Source organism: Danio rerio, chromosome 9, assembly GCF_052040795.2.
Source record: "Danio rerio strain M-AB ecotype USA chromosome 9, GRCz13ab, whole genome shotgun sequence".
Lineage (NCBI taxonomy): Eukaryota > Metazoa > Chordata > Actinopteri > Cypriniformes > Danionidae > Danio > Danio rerio.
In genome coordinates this window covers 5,475,539-5,499,000 of record NC_141029.1, presented here as the reverse complement: position 1 = coordinate 5,499,000, position 23,462 = coordinate 5,475,539, and the positions used below count along the sequence as shown (strand labels likewise).

General features: G+C 33.0%; 1 protein-coding gene across 3 annotated transcripts in view; it reads left to right on the top strand.

Moving 5' to 3' along the window:
* Window positions 1-20,562, top strand: part of acvr1c (activin A receptor type 1C) — a 49,102-nt gene extending 28,540 nt beyond the window's left edge. For all 3 annotated transcript variants that reach the window (XM_087267453.1, XM_087267451.1, XM_087267452.1), the window contains exons 3-9: window positions 4,249-4,491; window positions 7,197-7,427; window positions 8,700-8,867; window positions 11,391-11,547; window positions 16,126-16,250; window positions 18,108-18,238; window positions 18,582-20,562. In XM_087267453.1, the coding sequence (XP_087123579.1) occupies window positions 4,249-4,491; window positions 7,197-7,427; window positions 8,700-8,867; window positions 11,391-11,547; window positions 16,126-16,250; window positions 18,108-18,238; window positions 18,582-18,707 (1,181 nt within the window). In that variant the 3' untranslated portion in view covers window positions 18,708-20,562. The remainder of the gene's footprint in view (window positions 1-4,248; window positions 4,492-7,196; window positions 7,428-8,699; window positions 8,868-11,390; window positions 11,548-16,125; window positions 16,251-18,107; window positions 18,239-18,581) is intronic.
* Window positions 20,563-23,462: the final 2,900 nt, after the last annotated feature.

Genomic DNA, 23,462 nt, shown 5'->3' with positions numbered 1-23,462 from the left:
ATCCCTTGCATTGCTGTGTCAAGTTTAGTCAAGCCACCTTTATTTCTGTAGGGCTTTGTACAGTGTATACCCTAAACGGCACGTTACAGTGAAAAAAAGCAGGGTTTCATTTTACATTTACATTTAGCAGACGTTTTTGTCCAAAGTGACTTAAGCTGCGGTCACACTAAAGCTTGTGCTTGCAAAATTCTGTCGTACGGCGCTGCAAAAAGGGGCGGACTTAAACATTATAATTAGACATTAAAGGGAAACCATGGTGAAAACCATCTTTTTTAAGCTGTTCAGACAGAACTGTGTGTATGTATAGTGTGTAAGAAGAAAAAAATTGAGTCTTGCATCCCAACCTTCATTTCTACACTCTAAAAAATATTGTTATACAAAACAAACAAAAAATTAACGTCTTTACAACGTTTGATAGTTACGACAACATCTAACAAAATGAAGTTTAGACAACAAACTTTATTATGTTAGCCAAATCTTTCCCTCTTCAATCAGAAGCATTTTTACATAGCAAAAACTTCAAATTTTGAAGTTGAGTACTCAAAAATAAGTTGTTTCAATTAGTTTTTGAAATTAAAATTGAAAGCAAATCCAGTGTTATGTACTTTATTACATGCACGCTTTCAAGTTTAGAACCTCAAATAGATAAAGTAGCCGAAATTGTTTAATTTTTAGTTTGTTTTCAAATTTACTCTTCATGCTTGTAAGAAATACATTTAAGAACAACATTTTTGTTTTTCGGTAATTATATATATATATATATATATATATATATATATATATATATATATATATATATATATATATATATATATATATATATATATATATATATATATATATAATTTATTTTTTTTATCAAACCACAGGTTTTCATTGTTTTACAAAACAAAAACATGTTCTATCCCATATTATCAATATTAAAAAAAAACAAAAAAAACAAAAAAACAAAAAAACAACTCCATTAGTAAAAAATTGAGTTATCAACCCAATTTCCTTGGGTGGCTACAAGTTAGATATTATTTTAAAGTAACTGAAAGAATATATTTACCTTTTAAATCAGCCACATTTTTAAATTGATGTAATTGATTTAATTGATTAAATTGATCAATTTAATTGATCAATATTTTTCTGTTTTGAAAACTTAATAAAATTATTCTGGCAACTTAAAAGTTTTAATCTAATCAGCATTTTAGAATTTTTAAGTTACAATAATGTATCAAACTATGTAGTGCTAACAGACCTCTTGAGTTATTTTTTAGAGTTTGGGTCATGAATTGGGCAAAGCAAATTGTGGTGAAATCGAGACAAAGTTGTGTAATCTGAACGAGACTAAAGGCATAGCAGCAATTTTTTACTTACTATTCTGAATCTATTCTCTCTATCTAATCTGTCTGTTCTTTTTCTCTTGTGATTATGGTTAATGATATGTAAAAATATTTTTAGCCAATTTGTGAGAAGATATATTTAAACCAAACACATGAGGCAATCTTTTGCATGTATTAAGACCAATTTTGGTATATTTAATTTTTTATTTGATCTTTTCATTTCTGTTTTGTGGAAAGCTGCAAATACGGTATATGCTGAGCTAGTGTTTCTTCCCATACTGATAAACTCCTGGGGCCTCATGTACAAAGACTTGCATTGAATTTTTTTTTTATTTTTTATTTTTTATTTTGCAAATGCATTTTTTAAAGAGCCATTGGGATATAAGAACGATTTATGGATTTTTTTTCTTTTCGCGGTCCCACTTTATATTAAGTGGCCTTAACTAATATGTACTTACAAAGGAATTAATAGTTTGTTACAATGTACTTATTGTGCAAATACATGTATTTACTGTGTACTAATACTTGATTAAATACATGTATGTATTTACATCTGTAATTAATTTTTGTAATCACATTTGTAAATACACTGTTGACCATCCCTTACACCTTAACCTACCCTTAAACCTACCCATGCCACCAAACCTGTCTATAACCCAACCTCTATTCCAACTCAAAAGCACCACGTGTTCTCAAATACATTATAAACACAGTAAGTTCATTGTATTTTTTTTTTTTTTGATTTACTGTAAGTACATAGTAGTTAAGGACACTTAATATAAAGTGGGACCCTTTTCGCCATCAACACTCATGAATGTTTTTTGAATTTACGTGCACAAGGTTACCATAGAAATGTAAGTTGCATGTTCTTTATTGGTGTCAGATGAATCCACAAGTTAATTCACAGCGCCGCACGCGCATTGTTTGAAACGTCCTTTTATTTTTATTTATTTTGCTGTAAAAATTTACAATAAAACGGTCATTTTAATTGTATTTTCAATAGGGAACTGATTTTTAGTGACCGTTTTAATTTTTTATTAGAGGAAGACAGCTGGAGAGTCACATATTTTTGGTCAAAGAGCCATAGGTTCCCTACCCCTGTTCTAAATGGAAAAACCCATTATTAGCCTTTTACAGTCTGAGTATACTTTAATTAATGGCAGTGTGTTAGTCGGAGCTCTAAGAACATTGTATAGCATGCCACGCTGCTCCGTCTATCATGTTTTAGTTTGTTACTAACCTGTACAAGGGCTTGTGGTGTTATGGACTTAACGTAATCTACTAGAGATAACACAAACTCTTTTTGAATAATTCAAAACATAATTTATTAGTCAGGCCAATTCCTTCAGTCAATTTATAAACAATCAATACAAGACATCAAATTCTTATAGATAAAGATCCAAAGATGCATACCTGGTTTCAAAATATACATAGTATGGAGCATGAGAGCTCCACACTACGGGCTGATGTGGTTACAGAATTGTGTTAAACATCTTGAAACTTTTCCTTAAATCAGGGGTCACCAATCTTGGTCCTGGAGGCCCGGTGTCCCTGCAGGGTTTAGCTCCAACTTGCTTCAACACACCTGCCTGGATGTTTCAAGTATACCTACTAAGACCTTGATTAGCTTGTTCAGGTGTGTTTGATTAGGGTTAGAGCTGAAATATGCAAGACACCAGCCCTCCAGGAACAAGTTTGGTGACCACTGCCTTAAACAGTCAAACCAAGAATCTCCTTCAAGGTGGGGTGTGTGTGGAACAACAAAAGTAATTTGCATTAAGAGTTTCTGCCCATAGTGAACACATGGTAATTTGGATAGAAGCCCCCTAGGTAAAGGCTCACCCTTAGCAGTGGTTCAAAAGATATATGAAGTTATTTATCTATTGTTTTGATTAAGTCTATTTCTGAAGGGAATGAGACCATTGTACCTGTAACAACGGGGAGATGACACTCACAACAACAGGTAGGATCCAAATGCAGGTTTTAATCGTTGTCAGGCAAGCAATGGTCAACAGGTATAAACAGATATATTCAGGCAGTCCAGAATCATAATCATTACACAGGCGAGAGGTCAAAAAGGCAGGTGGCAGGCAGGGAGAACAAGAGTAAAAAGTCAAAAACACAGAAAACCAAGACAGGATAATCGCGTTGTAATGTCATCTATACAGTGAACAAGACTCTGCAAACAGGATGGGTGAATGAGTGGCTTATGCAGGGTTTCTAATCAGTCTCTGAAAGTCCTCAGGTGTGCGAATGTAATCAAGCTAGATGAGTGAGCAGGCGTGAGTGTCTGGGAGAAGTGCATGTATGCATATGTAGTCCAGAAGAGGGCGGAAGTGTAGTCCTAGTGTTCGTGTGAGAACCAGCAATCTCTGGAGAGCGATCGCTGGTTATGTGACAGTACCAGTCACATTGGGACATTTCAAATGATATCAAACATGATAGGTAAAGTCACTTGGATTGAAATAGAACATTCATATTTTGAGATGACCATTCTGTGCGAGTTGGATAAAGAGGAGGGTGAGTCTACAGAAGGAAGTGCGGGAGATGCTTTAAATGTAAATGAAGTGGAGGAGTGGAATGAACTTTTCCGCATTCCTACCTGGTGGGGTGTGTTTCCAGCCCATGCTTTTATTGTCAAAGACATTAAAATATTTGTGGTATCTCAAATCTTACATCACCACAATTCTTCGCGCCTAACAGCTAACATTCTACATGAGACTACCTTGTCTTTTAAAAATACAGAGGAAAAATATCCTAGAAAGCAAAGCATTGTATTATGATTGTAATATTTTGTTTTACTCCTACTTTAGTAGACATAGGTTTAGTACACTTTTTAAAAATGTTTTACTGTATAAAACAAGTGCAATACATGCCCCTATGGTTGTAACAATGTATCTGTGTATGTGTTTTGGTGTAGAGCAACCACCTGAGGATTCTGGTTGGAGTCAACTGGAAGTAGCAGCAGTAATTCTTGTACCGTCATGCCTGGTGTGTGTGGGTGTCATGCTAGGAGTGTGTGCTATACAGAACCTACGGTGCACACACATTAAATCCCTCAAACAGGACCCAGAAGAACCCCTGGATGACCCAACTCTGGTCTCACCTGACAAATGCCTAAAAGAGCTCATCTATGACATGAGCACCTCTGGTTCAGGATCAGGTGAGAGCTGGCTGTGCCCATTAAATCAAAAAAAAAATACACAATTGAAAAACCAAAAAGGAAAATTACTCATTGTATGTTTGTTTTTCGTAACAACATGGTTATATAACAAAATAGCAGCACAATGCTATTGTTTACTCACCTTTAAAAAAAAAAAAAAAAAATATATATATATATATATATATATATATATATATATATATATATATATATATATATATATATATATATATATAGCGATTTCTAAATTTACTTTAACTTCATTGCAGACAATACTAAATATTGTCTGCAATAATAAATACTAAATATTTCATGTTTTGTCTGGCCAACTTCATTTCATTTGTAAACATACATCTGCAACACATTCCAAAAAACGTTGGGACAGAAGCAATTTACGGCTAGTAGCTGAGAAATTTGGTAAAATAATGAAGTGATTTAAAACAGGTGATGTCAACAGGTGATCGTAATCATGATTTGGTACAAAAGCAGCATCCAAGAATGGTTTAGTCCAGTGGCTCTCAAACTTTTTTTTTATCAAGTACCACCTCAGAAAAAAATGGTCTCTCCGAGTACCACCAAAATGAGCAGTATTGAAATACAGTAGCGTAGTAGGCCCAGTAAAGAAGCTACAACTCTGCACAGTTAAAAAACGTGGCAGATTACCTCAGAAATATAGGCTATATGTCATATGTGGCATATTTTATACATAATTTTTGATACATTTTGAAATGTGTGTAGCATGTACATGACATATTTCATTCCTCCGCGTACCACTAGAAGGAAGCCTGTGTACCACTAGTGGTACACGTACCACAGTTTAAGAACCACTGGTCTTGTCCTTTAGGAGCAAAGATGGGCAGAGGATCACCAGTTTGCTAACAAATATGTGAAAAAACATTGTTCCTCAAAGAAAGATAGAAAAAACAGCTGGATATTTGACCTTCAAAAGTGCACAGCATAATTAAAACATTCAAGGAATCTGGAGGCATTTCAGTGCATAAAAGATGAGGGCGCAAACCTAAGCTGAACAACCATGGTCTGCGATCTCTCAGGTGCCACTGCATCAAAAATCGTCACTCATCTATTAGCAATATCACTACATCAGGACTACTTTGGCAAACCTTTGTCACCTACTACAATACATAGTTACAGATATGGCTACTAAGAACACGCATTTCTGCATGCACAGTACTGCAATTTGTCAACCACAGTCACGTGCAATATTGTTTTAAAAGCCACCTTTTCATCAAAAAAATAAATAAATTATGTGCTTTATGGAATAGCCACCAGGTGGCGCAAGGAACAACCGCTTTTCCATTGACTTACAGGTAGTTGTCATACAGTACGTGTTATTAAATATTAAATATTTCCTAAAAATTGCAATAAAAAATTAAAACAAGACTAATTTTTAAAATACTAATTTATTACATCATATATCAATAGAAAAAATAGCAATATGTTAAAGTTTTAAAGTAAAAAACAAAAGAAAAACTGGCTACTATCATTTATTAGACTAAAAACAAACTGGCCTGTTCATTCAACTGCATCTACTGCATCAAGTACATCTTCAGTTACATTTCGGCCATTTTCAATACAAATAATAATAATTTAAACATGAATGAATGAATGAATGAATGAATGAATGAATGAATGAATGAATGAATGAATGAATGAATGAATGAAAAATAAATAAATAAATAAATAAATAAATAAATAAATAAATAAATAAATAAATAAATAAATAAATAAATAAATAATTCTTAAGATTTTTTCAAGCCTCTTTGGTTGAAAAAAAAAAGTACATTTGAAAATTCCATCCACAAATGCCAGTGAAAAATGTACCTGTGTCAAAAGAAAGCCCTATGTTAACAATGTCCAGAAGCTACATCGACTTGAAGTGCCAACGTGCAAGCAATGTGGTCAGATGAATCAGTATTTCAGGTATTTTTTGGGATAAATGGAAGCCGTGTACTCCAGATGAAAGAAGAAAAGGATAATTCTGCAACCACATTCTGCACACATTGCGAAGTACTGGCTGCGAAGGAAGACTATACAAGTACTTGATTGGCCTGCCTACAGTCCTAACCTGTCCACAGTAGAGAATGTGTTCACATTTTGAACTGTTGCCCACTTTAAGACTTGTTTGCAGGAAGAATGGGACAAAATGACACCTGAAATACACTTTTAAGTGTTGTGTAAAGGAATGGTAACATTAAAAATTGATTACTGCTTTACTGTTTCAGCCTTTTTTAAAATGTGTTGCAAGAAAAATCAAATTGGAATACATGTTTGTCATGTTAATCATGAGGAACACAATAAATAATGTTTGCTTAATTGTTTGCAATAAAATACAAGTCAAAGTAAAATTAAAAATCACTACTTTTTCTGAAGTAGTTGTAAAAATGTAAATTAAAATTCAATGTAAATTAAATATTAACATCTATTTTTTATTTGCTTTAATGTCCCTCACATTGATTTAAAGTTTCATTTTACACACAAAGCTAGGGATGATTCAGAAGACTGAAAACTTGAGTACATATTTTCAGAAAAAAATGTGCATAGCATTACTTTATACTTACTATTGTTGGTGGTGTTGTTTTTTTTTCGGCTAAATATGTTTTAAATCACAAGACTTGATTCCTCACTAATGATGATTATATCTTCTTTTATCCTTTTATCTGACAGTTTATATGATATTTTCTTAGGATTACCCCTATTGGTCCAGAGAACAATTGCTCGAACTATTGTCCTCCAGGAGACCATTGGAAAGGGACGGTTTGGGGAAGTGTGGAGGGGAAAATGGAGAGGAGAGGACGTTGCTGTTAAGATCTTCTCTTCACGTGATGAGCGCTCCTGGTTCCGTGAAGCTGAGATTTATCAGACCATCATGCTACGTCATGACAATATTTTGGGGTTTATTGCGGCTGATAACAAAGGTATAAATTGGCACAATTGTTTTCTGTATTATTATTTTTCTTAAATAACTTTTTTTTTTCTCTATTATTATAATTTTTTGCTTATTATATGAATATGCTCATATAATAGTTATAATAATAATAAAATAATAATAATATATATGCGACGCAACTCACTTTTAAAGGGAATGGGAGATGAGACACTAATTGTTTTTTTCTTAAAACACACCTTTAACTCATTAAGAGAATAAGTACAACCATGTTAGACCATGCGCTGCTGCGCAAAGCATATTTTTTTGTCCTTAAAATAGCAAAAGTGGACTGGAACATGCCCTTAATGCTTTTGCGCCCTTAGACTTTGTGCCTAGATTGTTAAAATAGAGCCTAATATCTCAATCAATACACAGGACATTAAAATTGCATACCTACCTAAAACCTTTATTTCTTATTTTTTTAATGTAATATTTTAGGCTCTTCCACACTGTTTCAAAAGTGTTTCAGGGTTTTCTTTTAGGTCAAATGGTTTTTAAGTGTTACGGTTAAAAGATTTATGAGTAATTGTTAATTAATTAATAATATGACAGTGATTTTTGTTTGTTTGTTTGTTTGTTTGTTTGTTTGTTTGTTTGTTTGTTTGTTTAAACAATATACCTGTAAAATTGTATTACACATACTACCAAATTTTACATTTTAGGTTATTAAATTAAAACCTTTTGATAATTACATTTTAATTTTAAATATTTAACTATTTTAACTTTAAATTAATATTTTTATATGTACCCAGCAGGCACCGGAAGTCACACAGGCGTAAAATTGACAGTGGACTCAAACCTCAGACTAACTTTGAATTTTGGTTGTAAATGAAAATCAAGTTGACGTCAATTTGACTCCGATGTCAAGAAGATTACACAACATAAAACCAACCAAAGATAAATGTCTACTGATGTTAGACTTTGATGTTTTATAGATGTCATCTCATGATGTTAAGCTGATATTGGATTATGGTTAGTTAATGCCACAGCCTAAAACCAACCAAATACCTGATGCCAGCTGACTTCTAAATATATATTATTATATTAGAAGTCGGCTGATGTCAGCAAGTTAAGTTAAATTTTGGTCATCTGACATCACAACCAAAATAGAACTAAAGATCAACATCATGTGTGCCTGCTGGGTATGAAGCCAACCTGAATACAATGAGCACATTACTATGAACTTTCACATGTATATTCAAAATCTCTAGGATGTTGTTTATATGTACTTTGTTTTAATGTGTCTGTTTTCTGTCTTTAGATAATGGGTCATGGACACAGCTGTGGCTGGTGTCTGAGTATCATGAGCATGGATCACTCTTTGATTACCTGAACAGGTACACAGTATCAGTAGAGGGGATGATAGTTCTGGCACTATCCATAGCCAGCGGCATCGCCCATCTGCACATGGAGATTATTGGCACCCAAGGTGTTTATGATATACTTTTTGAATATTAGAATATAGAGGGGTAAAATATCAGTTTGATGTATTTGTTTCTGGTCTAGTTTCATTCAGGGGAAAAGGAAAAAATACAGCGGTGTCTGAAATTATTAGAACTCAGGAAATATATATATATATATATATATATATATATATATATATATATATATATATATATATATATATATATATATATATATATATATATATATATGTATATATATATATATATATATATATATATATATAAATATATATATATATATATATATATATATATATATATATATATATATATATATATATATATATATATGTATATATATATATATATATATATATATGTATATATATATATATATATATATATGTATATATATATATATATATATATATATATATATATATATATATATATATATATATATGTATATATATATATATATATGTATATATATATATATATATATATATATATATATATATATATATATATGTATATATATATATATATATATATATATATATATATATATATATATATATATATATGTATATATATATATATATATATATATATATATATATGTATGTATGTGTATATATATATATATATATATATATATATATATATATATATATATATATATATATATATATATATATATATATATATATTATACAACAGTTCTGTCTGGTTCTCAAATCTGATTGGCTGATTGCCATGAGCTATTTAAGTAATATCAGCCCCCATACAGCCTATTTACCCTTTTAGTATTACTCCGCCCACATACAGTCAGCAACAAGCAGAGAGACACTACAGTTTGACAAATATTACTGCTGTTTGAGGCTTTTTTAGTCGAGGATGTAGTCGTTTAGATTGCAACTATGCATTTTATTTGTAAGAATAGTGCCCATTTTAAAATATTTACAATTTCTGAGAGAGCTTGTCAACGGTCAATTGCCTACCATAGAGTAGACCAAAAAAAAAAATCCATCAAATCATTATTGAACTAGTAAGCATACCTGCCAACACTCCTGTTTTTCCTGGCAGTATCTCGTATTCCAGACCAATCTCCCGCAACCATCCCGTTTTTTTTTTTTTTTTTTTTCGGAAAACTCACGTAATTTCACCCACCCCCCTCTTTGGTAATGTCTGTAAACACCACCGGGTTGCCAACTGTAGTACCCGATCGTAGCGGCTGCACACTGTACACTGCATCCTATCTCGGTTCTCAACAGTGTTATAGGGTATATGCCAAGCTAGTGTTTTTCCCACACTGATAAACTTCCGGTGACCTGTTATTGATTTTTTTTTTCCATTTTATAGGATTCCTTTTACAGAATCGATGTTGTAATGTAATTAAAATACAATCAGTTAAACAGACTTTAACATTAATTTAGTTGCCCAAGTGTAAACGACACAAAAAGCCGTTTACTCGCACGCGCCTCTCAGAATCAGCAGGCTAGCCCAGAAGTTCCATTGATTATACTGGGGTGAAATAAATTCTCATTTTATAAAAACATGAAGGGGGAAATGTAATATAAATGCTCGCATATCAGAAATGTTGTGTTGGCAGAAAGAAAGAAGCAATGTCCGCATGTGTTTAGCGTTTTTTTCTTATCGCAAATACAACAGCCGTCTGGTAGTGGTTGCGTTGCTTTTTTCTGGGTTAATTATTATGATATCCCCATTGTAACAGAGATACTGTAGACTGTAACACTGTAAGAAGATATATCTGTAGATGGATGGCATTTCATGTCACATTTAGCCTTATAATCTTAAAGTGAGAGCAAAATCAGCTGTTTTGTCTTCATTTTAGACATTACGCTATAGAGTCATTCAAACACTAGCTCTAAATTTACATTGGTAAATTAGTAATGGCTTCTGCTGTTTTGACATCAGCTGTGTTGTGAATGAATGGCGGAAGAAAGTAGTTTCTAATAAAAAGGGGTTTTTAGACTCTGTGTTTGATTTTCTCATTTGTATACACTATTGTGCCGTCGAACTGTTGTATAAACGCAATATCACAAGAATAGCAATGCGATATGGCACGCCTCCCACCAGTGCTGGTATACAGCCATATTGCACTGCTACTTGTGTGATATTGCTCATGTGTATATATGTATATATAAATATATAAATTATTTTGTCTCAAAAACATAACTTCATTGAATTTTTGCTCTAAAAATAACAAATAGTCTTGCTGTTTTTACATTTTAACTCTAATATTTGGTATGTCCACCTTTTGCAGCAATTACAGCAAAACATCTCTCTGCCATAGTGTCAATAAATTTTCCTGAGAAATTCTACACTATCTTTTCCCAGTCTGCCAAAGATTTTGCTTTGAATTTTGTGAAGTAACATGATCGTATGGCATTGACAGTGAAATAAGCCTAGCTTGTTTAAAAGAAAATAACCTAAATCTCCTCATGTTGGCTCTATTCTATTGTTTATAAGGCATAAGTATTATAGTGCTGTAATTAAATGACAATATTACTCGTGAACAGGGAAGCCGGCCATTGCTCACAGAGACATAAAGTCAAAGAACATCCTGGTTAAGAAGAATGGGGCTGCAGTGATTGCTGATCTTGGTCTGGCTGTCAAACATGACTCCAACACCAACACCATTGACATCCCCATTAACCACAGAGTGGGAACCAAGAGGTTAGAGAATCATGTTCTTACATATGAATATTACGATTGAAGATATATAAACCATCAATTACTGTGCCATAGTTCTTGCTTACTTTAAGAAAGAAGAGTTTTGACAAAGACTGTAGAATTGGTGTTGAATATGTGTGCGTTTTGTAAGTTTGTATTGCTTTAAAGATGAAATAGAGTGTATTGATTGAATGTGTCATATTGGTCTATGATATCTACATAGTAGGCATGTGGCTTTCAAAAGTAGTCTATATACTCATTTATAACCTCAGAAATAAGCCCTAGAATGAAAACATCAGTTTTGACCATGTTCGGAATGGTCATGTATGTTTTCAACTGAAGTGGTAGATTTATTTTAGCTATAAAAAGTGAGTCAATGAAATAAATTGAAAGGTAGAGGAAAAATAGGGAAACAATTACTTGACAAACAGGCCAGACAGAAAAAAAAAGGAATTATATTTTGTGGTTTTATTTTATATGAAACAGAGGATGAAATATCAAAACTCTGAACAGATTTAAAATCTGTCTTTTCTGAATTTTGCATTCTTATGACAAGTTGTGATGAGATGAGATGCTCCATGATGGTTGTATTACTGGAAGGCTCTGCAGTGCCAGTCATATTTTTCAAAATAGTTCCAAGAAGTAAGTGTAATACAAGCTTAGATAAACTTTTTTTAATTTGAACTTTTTTAAAATAATTTATTATATATATATATATATATATATATATATATATATATATATATATATATATATATATATATATATATACATATATATATATATATATATATATATATATATATATATATATATATATATATATATATATATATATATATATATATATATATATATATATAAATATTAAAAAAAAATATATATATATATATATATATATATATATAATATTATTATTATTATTATTATTATTATTATTATTATTATTGTTATTATTATTATTATTGTTGTAATCTCATTAGGAAATGTGGCCAATCAAACATTGTCTCTAGCATGCATATTCGTGATTCCATGTTTATTAAGAGTCATTAGCCATGTTTTAATCCAAAGATGCGATGTGCAAAACTGGAAATTGCATATATTCTAGAGAATAGAGTTCAAAAGAATAAAATCATCATTTAAAAGATTTATCAAAAGAAAAATGAAAGTTGCTGTGTTTGAAGAAGGGCTTTTAACGTATATAATAATTTAATTGTGTATTAGAACACATAGACGTATCATATATCCTTTTAGAATCATCAATCTGCTCAACCTTTTATCCGTTCCACTAATGTTTACCATCAAGGATTGTCATCACTTCTTTCTCATATATAAAAATGTTCGGACCTCATAATCAACCCAAACACACCTATAAATTTTTGCCATTTTTGTTATCACATGATCTGTTGAAGCAAAATCTTTTTTGATGCACATGCTGGAATTTATTTGGTAAATGTGTTTCCATTTTGGTTTATACACTTTTTTTCTTATTGGATAAAGTTTCCGCTACCCAGTTTTGTGCATAATTTTTTGTGTTCATTTTCAAAATGTATGCGCATCTTGTTGATTGAAGGTTTTTTTATACCAATATCTGCATAAAAAATAGGTGGATGAAAACGCAACTACTGTTTTAATTCAATGGCCATAACAAAATCTTGTCTCAAAGCTGCGCTTAAAAGTTACTATCATGAATCTTAGTCATAATTCAAGTGAAGCGTTGAAATAAATTTAAGTGTCAGTCTTAGAAGTATTTCACAACACATAATTGTGCCACAAATGGGATTTTGGATGATTACATAGGAATGGACCCATCACAGAGTAGATTTCTTACTTAAAGAATATTTTCAGAATAATTATTGTAAAATGGTGAGTTCTTAAAGAGTTACATTCAACTAGGGCAGGCACGTGCATAGAGGCGACCTAGGATAGAGAGGGCGGCGTTCGCGGCACTACCCTCACCACCCGTGACCTCAGTTTTATTTGCGTCTAGTGCGGTAGAAAAAAAAGGGCGGCGTCCCCGACACTACCCTCACCACCCAAGCCCTCAGTTATATCCGTGTGTAGGGTGGCAGAATAGAGAGGGCGGCGTCCGCGACAGGCTTGAGGGAGGCGTGACCGTCCTTTGCCTAGTGCGACAGTTAGGACCAATAGGAAGAATCGCTGACAACTTTATCCAAACTACATCTCACTACCAAACATGTGAGAACTGACATTGAACCAATGCGAGGTCACATAGTATATATTTTGTTATTAACTACGTAATAAGAAAGAAGCCTTGATATTTATATATGTATATATATATATATATATATATATATATATATATATATATATATATATATATATATATATATATATATTGATGTAATGATATTGCTCAGATGACACATCAAACACGGGTTCTGCTGTCAAATTTACACTAGTTTTCCTCCAATTTTTGGGTCCAAATACACTGAAATTGAGCGCTTTTTACTTCTTCCTCAACTTCCCGCTGGCCTGCAGGTATGCACACCATAGATGCTGCTCTCTCATTGGCTGTTGAAGATCGCCAATGTTGTTTTCAATCAAAACTCATTTCACACAGCATGATTTGAATCGCCGACAGCTCCAGATATTTAGCACGCCAATTATCTTACAGGCATTGGCGACTCATCTGCGATTCCCTTCGATCATGTCTTTGATAGTTCACATTGTGTGTTTGTTGCTCACGTGCACGAGCACTGATTTGTCTGTGATTTCAGGCATTTGTCGGCGATTTTTTTAAAACCTGTTGGCGAGTCAAAATCAGGGCTAAAATCATGCAGTCTGAACTTGGCAGAAGTAGTGGTGTGACCATTCTCAAGTCACTGACAACTAATGATGCCTGCTAAATCTAAATGACACCGTACAACATTTTTTAAAACAACAAGACAAGATTCCTTAGGTGAATGTGTATGTGGGCTGTTATGTGTGTGTTGGTTGCAGGAGAATGCATTTATCAGCAGAACTCTTGCAGAGTGGAAACATTTAAAATAACTAAATTAATAGCGAAACTGGGCTTTCGTTATTGTGGTTGCACACTCAAGCAGTCAGAAAAAAAAAACGTTTTTTTTTCACAGGGGAAAAGTCACACAGTGAAACATCGCTCAGTTGCTGTTCGGTTGCAGGTGGAAGTTTAGTCAAAGCGCAGTATTTGCATCATGATTTTAGTTCATCACTATAAATCTTATTTCTCTGGCTGCATTCAGTTCATTCATTGGAGTTCAACTTAAATCATTCACTTCTCAGCATGTTACAGTTTCTTCAGGTGCACCGCAGGGCTCAGTCCTGCTTTGTATCATCTATCTCCTTCCACTTGTTAATATTCTCCTTAAATATAACATACAGTTTCATTGCTATGCGCATGACACCCAGTTCTATCTCTTTGGCAAACCCTCTTGTTTTCCACCAACATCTCTTACAGTCTGCTTTGCAAAAATCAAATCTTGGCTCTCTCTAAACTTCCTCAAATTAAATGGTTCAAAAACTGATAGTGTGCTGGCTTCTCGACTGGAGTCAATACTACCCTCTATTATTAATAATGATCAGACAGGATTTATAGGTGGTAGATTCTAATCAGATAGATAGATAGATAGATAGATAGATAGATAGATAGATAGATAGATAGATAGATAGATAGATAGATAGATAGATAGATAGATAGATAGATAGATAGATAGATAGATAGATAGATAGATAGATAGATAGATAGATAGATAGATAGATAGATAGATAGATAGATAGATAGATGGATGGATGGATGGATGGATGGATAGATAAACAGATAAACGAACAAATGGATGGATGGATTGATGGATGGATGGACAGATAGATAGACGGATGGATGGATGGATGGATGGATGGATGGATGGATGGATTGATGGATGGGCAGATAGATAGACGGATGGATGGATGGATAGATAGATAGATAGATAGATAGATAGATAGATAGATAGATAGATAGATAGATAGATAGATAGATAGATAGATAGATAGATAGATAGATAGATAGATAGATAGATAGATAGATAGATAGATGGATGGATGGATGGATGGATGGATGGATGGATGGATGGATGGATGGATGGATGGATGGACGGATGGATAGACAGAAAGACGGAACCCTAATAAATCCACACCTAATTTGACCATGCTATATAATGACGGTTATAAGCTTGGATCAATAACTATATTGTGTAGCCACTTTTGTCTCACAGTATACGTACAGAAAGCAAAATACAGACATACAGGCAAAAAGAGAACTGCTTGGATTTGCAGACAGATGCTGCAATGTAAGCCGTTATTTTATTATTTTATTTTTTTTGTCTATATTTTCTGTGCTACAATGATGTTGATGGATAAAGATGCTGTATCACCAAGTATATGTGTCTGTTTGTGCTTAAGTTCCAGTGTGTGTTTGTTCTCTGCTCCTCTCTGAGTCCACTTTCTGTCTCTATAAATAAGACACGTGTTTTCGTTTGCTTTCAGGTGTGGGGGATGTTGATGGAGGTTAATGTGTTCAAATTGGGTACATTACACTAACGTGAGTGTTTGTTTCTCCAGGTATATGGCTCCTGAGATTCTGGATGATTCCATAAACATGAGCAGCTTTGAGTCGTTTAAGCGTGCTGATATCTACTCGCTAAGCTTGGTATTCTGGGAACTTGCTCGCAGATGTTCCATTCAAGGTGCCTTGTTGCATTCTAGTTAAAAGCAGAGTGATCGGGGGCTTTGTTTAAAACTCTTGTGAATGAAAAAAAAATAACAGGTCCTGAAAGAAATGTTGTATTTAGAAACAGAGGAGTTTGGTGACACCTGACAGCAGATGGACTTAAACCTACAAAATCAAAAAAAATTTATCATACAGTAGATCCCTGTTACCAAAAACACACTAAAACATGACTATGAGCCCTAATCATAAGTAATGTGCATGTTAAGTTCAGTTCAAGTTCAAGTTCATTTATTTATATAGCACATTTAAAAGCAGTCACACGACAAAGTGCTGTACATAAGACAAGGTAAAAATAAAAAGACAGAATATAAAAACAAAAATAAGGCAAGAGAAATGTCTGTGAAAATGTAGCAGTAGAAATGACTATTAAAATAATCTTTAAAAAGCCAATGTAAAAAGGTAGGTTTTAAGAAGTGATTTAAAAATAGATAATGATGGAGCCATCAAGGGACAATCTCAAGGGGCAAGGTGTTCCACAACCAAGGATCTGCCACAGAGAAAGCTCTGTCCCCTCTATGTTTCAGCCTGGACTGAGAAACTGAAAGAAGACTCTGATCACTTGACCTAAGAGATCTCACGGGAATGTAAAAATAAAGGCGCTCTAAGAGATAGGATGGGGCTAGATTATGGAGGGATTTATATACCAGTAAAAGCACTTTAAAATCAATTCTGAATTGGACAGACAGACAATAAAGGGCTCTTAGAAGAGGGGTAATGTGGTCATGTTTTCTGCTATTACAAATAAATCTAGCAACAACATTTTGGATCAACTGAAGGGGATCTGTTAAATATATGATACATTGGAAATACTTTAAATATAACATCTATTTAACAATAACATGAGGACTATTCTACAATTACAGACACACTCGGAGTGAATTGGAATCGTAGTGATTTATTTCAGGAGCCACTTTTTTCTATATATATACATACATACATACATACATACATAAATAATTATTATATATATTAAATTACTATATGTTTTATATAAGTTTATATATTATATTGAACTTTAAAAAAAAAAAAAAAAAAATATATATATATATATATATATATATATATATATATATATATATATATATATATATATATATTATTAATTAATTTTCATAATTTATTATTAAAATGAATTATATATATATTAAATTAGTATATATTTTATATAAGTTTATATATTTAATTGAACTTTAAATATATATATATATATATATATATATATATATATATATATATATATATATTTTTTTTTTTAAAGTTCAATTAAATATATAAACTTACATAAAATATATAGTAACTTATATATAATAATTAATTTTAATAATATATTAATAAAATTAATTATATATATATATATATATATATATATATATATATATATATATATATATATATATATTATATATATATATATATTGTTATTTATATTTTTAAAGTTTAATTAAATATATAAACTTACATAAAATATATAGTAACTTATTATATATAATAATTAATTTTAATAATATATTATTAAAATGAATTAATTATATAATATATATATATATATATATATATATATATATATATATATATATATATATATATATATATATATATATATATATATATATATATATATATATTAATTATTGTTTGTTTGTTATATTGTAAAAAATATATACATAACATCATCAACAACATAACATATTTTGCCAGTATTGTGCAGCTCTACTGTAAATGTTACACATCCACATCCAAAAGTTTTTCAATACTAGTAAATCAAATGCATTTACTTCTAGTAAACATAGAAAACATCTTTTGTGTTCTGCAGGGATTCATGAAGATTTCCAGCTGCCTTATTATGACCAGGTGCAATCAGACCCATCACTAGATGATATGAGGAGAGTGGTGTGTGAACAGAAACTCCGACCCAACATTCCCAATCAGTGGCAGAGCTGTGAGGTTTGTGTGTAACCTACCACGCATGTGACTTTTAAAAATGTGCAGCATTCACATTGCGACAAACGTTTGCTCTGGATTATGTGAACCTCAGAATAAGGGAAAAACGGAGTATAGTGTTTTTGGGAGGTGTTCCCTGCTCTGGTTGCCAAGATACTGTTTCTTCTGTTTGTCATTTCCACATCTGTTCCACCCCACTCCTGAAGATTGTTATAAGTTTAAGGACTTTTATATTTGCATGTATCACATTTCTCTGAATATGGAATAAGGACATGGATTTGAAATTTCATCTTTATTAATTGAAAATTGAAAGATGAATAATTATGTATGTTTGTGTTTGTTTCAGGCACTGAGAGTGATGGGTAAGATTATGCGGGAGTGTTGGCATGCCAATCCAGCTGCTCGGCTGACAGCGCTACGTGTCAAAAAAACCATATCTCAGGTGACTGTGGTCAAGGATGTTAAAGAATAACCCCAAAGCCTGCTGTTTCTCTTATCTCTGTCTATCAGTGTTACTGGGACATAGCACAGTTGAGATGCCAAAGAATGAAGTTTAAGAGGGAAAAACTGTGAGACACAATGTTGTAATAATGAATGGAGTAATGTGTGTGTGTGTGTGTGCGTGTGTTTTGTAGTCTGTAAATGGTAATTGAGTACTGATACACTGCTACCTCAGTTGAAGTGTTGCACATTATGACCTTTGCACATTATGCTTTGTGCCATAAATGTTTTGTCTGTTGTGCAGATAAATAGTTGCTGAAATATTTTGACACACTAAGTCACATATGTGTATGCATGTGCTTGTATACACAGTAAAAGATTATTGTTGTTATCTGTATTTTGCTTTTTTCATTGGTTTGGTACTATTTTCATAAGTTAGATGGACATTTTCAAATCTCTTCATTCAAAACTTTAAACTGACCACATTTCAAATTATGTCATGATTTCTGTGCCGTCGCACATATTTTCATTCCACATTATCATGGTTTCAGAACACAAGCTCATTGTGAAATGTATTGAGAACATTTGATTTAAGCACCAAAATACAACAGTAAGATTTTTTTTAATCTTATAATCTTAGTACTTAATCTTAGTACTTATATATATATATATATAAATAATGTAATAAACTGAATGTTAAGTAATAGCTTTATGAAAGAAGGAAACATTTATATAGATCAAACACTTATTTTGTGTAATAAAAAGCATATTTTGTTATTATGTGTAGTGTTCTAACACAATTGATAAATGCTGTTTGACAAAAGTGCACTTTCAATGATCTGTTTTGAAAATGCACCAATTGCTTGTTAAAATTGTGCCAAACCAACTTTAAAAAATGTAAATCAAGACCATGCTGACGTCAGACAGCATAATGCGGTCTGCAAAAGGAAATGTTTTTATAGCCAAGCTTTGTTCAGGTTGTGGTTTCCTTGCATATGCTTTTCTGCTGTTTTAAACTGTTCACATCACTTTTTGACTACTTTGTACCTGCAGAAGCAATGAGGAGCGATTTCCTGTAAGGTTGGTAATTTATGAATGTAAAAGGAAATCTCAAGTAACCATTTGCTCTTGGACAAACCCTAAAGTCTAAACAGGAAAAAACAACGTAGCTAACCATTTAACGCCTTATGAATGTATGCGTCTAGAGCAAGGGTCTCATTTATAAAGTGTGCGTACACTCATATTTGATCTTAGAGTGTGTGTAGGTCAAAATTCATGGCAACGTTCATAACGTTCACAAAGCCAAGAGACATTATCACCCTGCAGCTGAAGACCCAACTAACGGTAGACAACATTGAGGACACTTGGTTGCTTTTGGAAGTGGTGTTATTGAGGCCAACAGGGTATGCTCTATGAAGTCTTGGTGGAACCTAATGCCACAGTATAGTGAAGGGGATACCATACAGTCAGTGAGCTCCATCTTTTGAATGAGATGTTAAACCAGGGTCCTGACACACTGTAGTCATTAAAAATCCCATTGCACTTCTTATAAAGAGTAGGGGGGTAACCCTGGTGTTTAGGCCAAATTCCCTCTCTGTGCTCTTACCAATCATGGCCTCCGAATCATTCACATTCACTGAATTGGCTCAATCACTGTCTCTTCACCTTTAGCTGGTGTGTGGTGAGCACACTGGCACCATTGTCCTGCAGCTACCGTTGCATCAGATGGATGCTGCACACTATTAGTGTGAATAGACCCCCTTACCTTATTGTAAAGCATCACAATAAAAGCAGTATACAGTTGAAGTCAGATTTATTAGCCTCCTTTTATTTTTTTAATTTTTTAAATATTTATTAAATGATGTTTAACAGAGCAAGGAAATTTTCACAGTGTGTCTGATAATATTTTTTCTTCTGGAGAAAATCTTATTTGTTTTATTTTGGCTAGAATAAAAGCAGCTATTAATTTTTTTTAAAACCATTTAAAGACAAAATTATATAAGCATTTTTTTTCTCAATAGTCTCCAATTACCCTAACCTGCCTAATTAACCCAATTAACCTAGTTAAACCTTTAAATGTCACTTTAAGCTGTATAGAAGTGTCTAGAAAAAATTTCTAGTAAAATATTATGTACTGTCATCATGGCAAAGATAAAATAAATCAGTTAGAAATGAGTTATTAAAACTATTATGTTTAGAAATGTGTTGAATAAATCTGCTCTCTGTTAAAAACAGAAATTGGGGAAAAAAAATAAACAGGGGTCTAATAAGTCAGGGGGGCTAATAATTCTGACTTCGACTGTATATCCAGATAAGGCATATGAAGATTTATTTTTGTACGTTTGATGCCAGTTAGCACAACTTAGACAGACATTTTCATGCCTTTGACAAGTCAAACCTGTAGCTTCACTTAATAGACTTGAATGTAACATTCCAACATATCTGAAGATACCAACACGAATGTGTATATGAACAAACAAGGGAGTTGCTGAAACATATATCTTTTAAAGTGATTAAACTTCATGTCTGTTTTGTAGTATGCTTTAAATCTGTGTGCTTGAATTGTCTTTGTTTCAATGAGATCTAGTGCAGTAGGGATTTCTTTGTGATATATTAAAAGTCCTGAGATGTGTTTGTGAAATGTGTGCGTGCAACATAAATATGCCTTGTGAGGTTCTTGTGCAAGTTTGACTTTTGTACAGATATAGTTCGGAACAGTGTTGTCTGTAATTTATATCATTTTTGATGTATTGCTTGTGTTAAAGTAGCCTCTGTCAACACAACACTAACAATGCTTGTTTCTGTAGGCTTTTCTGAACTCATGACATAATGCATGTGATGCATTTTAGATTTTAGTCATCAGACATGGACAAAGCTGGTTGATTGATTTACTGATGGAATAAGCATGGGTATGGACTCGGTTACGCTTATTTAATCTGAACCAAAGAGTTAATAAATTTTGCCTGCTCTTCAGAAGGTCCTGCTTTTAATCCTGCTTTAACCATTTGTTAAAGCTAACAAACCAGCCTGATCTCATGAGGGAACGTAAGTATTTTACGTTTTGTCAGTTTAGGGGCTAATTAGTACGAATTCGTATGAGCTTAAATGTACAAAAATGTACGATTTTAAAAAGGAGGCGTGGCATCCAACCCCACCCCTAACCCCAATCGCCATTGGGTGATGAGCAAGTCGTACTAAATTGGAGAAGGGTCTGGCTGCAGACTTAAACTTCCACCTTCAGGCATGCACTCTCTGGCTTGCATGCTCAGGCACCCACACTTCCTATGCAAGTTACGTCATTTACAATCGACACCTGCACCTGTCACGTCACTTCAAATCAACTCAAATAAACCAAAAGTAAGTTTCAAGTTCGTTTGAGTTGCCTGGGAGGACGTTGTCAAATAATTCTAAGTAGCCTACTTAAACATTTCAAGGAGGTATTACAAATAACAGATACACATTATGGACTTACAGCAATGATTCTTGATCGACTTGGGCTATTCTTTATAACTATTCTTGATTAGTTAGCATGTCTGCGCAGGAGTGCATCCATATGAAATCACAGTTGGAGAGCAGCTTTAAGAGTCTCTACATCAGGGGTGCTCAATCCTGTTCCTGGAGATCTACCTTCCAGCAAAGTTCAGATCCAACCCTGATCAAACACACCTGAGCCAATTAATTAGGACCTGAACAGCACTTGATAATCACAGGCAGGTGTGTTTGATATGGGTTGCAACTGAAATCTGCAGGAAGGTAGATCTCCAGGAACAGGGTTGGTCACCCCTGCTCTACATGATCCCAGTCCAGTGTTATAGGTCCTCCAAACAACATGCTGAGATCGACACAATAAAGGAACATCTTGACTCTCTTAACGGAAAGAAAGCAGCACAGATGATGTGTAACATTACTGCAGAGCTGTTGTAAGGCAAGCATTCGTGGTTCGTTACGATCTGTTTACGTAACTATAGCAACTGTGGCACCCGTTGCCGTATGTTTCCAGAAACCACAGTGAAACGCTTAGAAGAAAAGGCACTTGAGTAAGGGTGACTGATAAGATGTTTGTTGCAACAATCTTAATGAAATCCATTACCTCAGATTTTTCCCCCTCAGGAAGAACTTTCATGCAAGTGGCCACAGGTGGCGATTGTAGATGACGTCACTTGCAGAGGAAGCGCGGTTGCCTGAGCGCGCTAGTCCGAGCATGCAAGCCTGGAGGTGCAAGTGCAAATCTGCAGCCAGACTCTATTGCTAAATTGTACGAATTAGATCATACAAACTCATACAAATTAGCCACTAAATCAAAGAATTACTAATTGCTGTGAGATTGCAATGAACAAACACACACAAATAAATAAATAAACAAATAAATAAATAAAAGTGAGAGCAATCTGGGGCAGCTGAATCCTAAACAGTGTCTGGAAAAATGTATGATTATTAGGCTTAAGCTGTAGATCACTGCGCTTCATTTGGATTTTCAATCTGACATCCTAAGCCTGTGCCATTTGTAAATGATGTTTTGACACACGGCAGAGAGATTTAAAAGAGAGGCTGGAAATGATTATTTAATAGACATCCACGGACTGTTCTTTTATGAGTAACAGCATGTTTTGTCTGTGTAAAATGTGAACCATAGAGCAATAAACTATTTTTCATTATTCCTCCGTGTTTCTTTTATATTTATTTGTTTTTTGAAAAAAACGTATGTTCATATTTCATTGTCATGGATGATGTGGAAACAGATTATTAAATGATCAAATAACCAAGTTTGCTTTTCCCAAAAATCCTT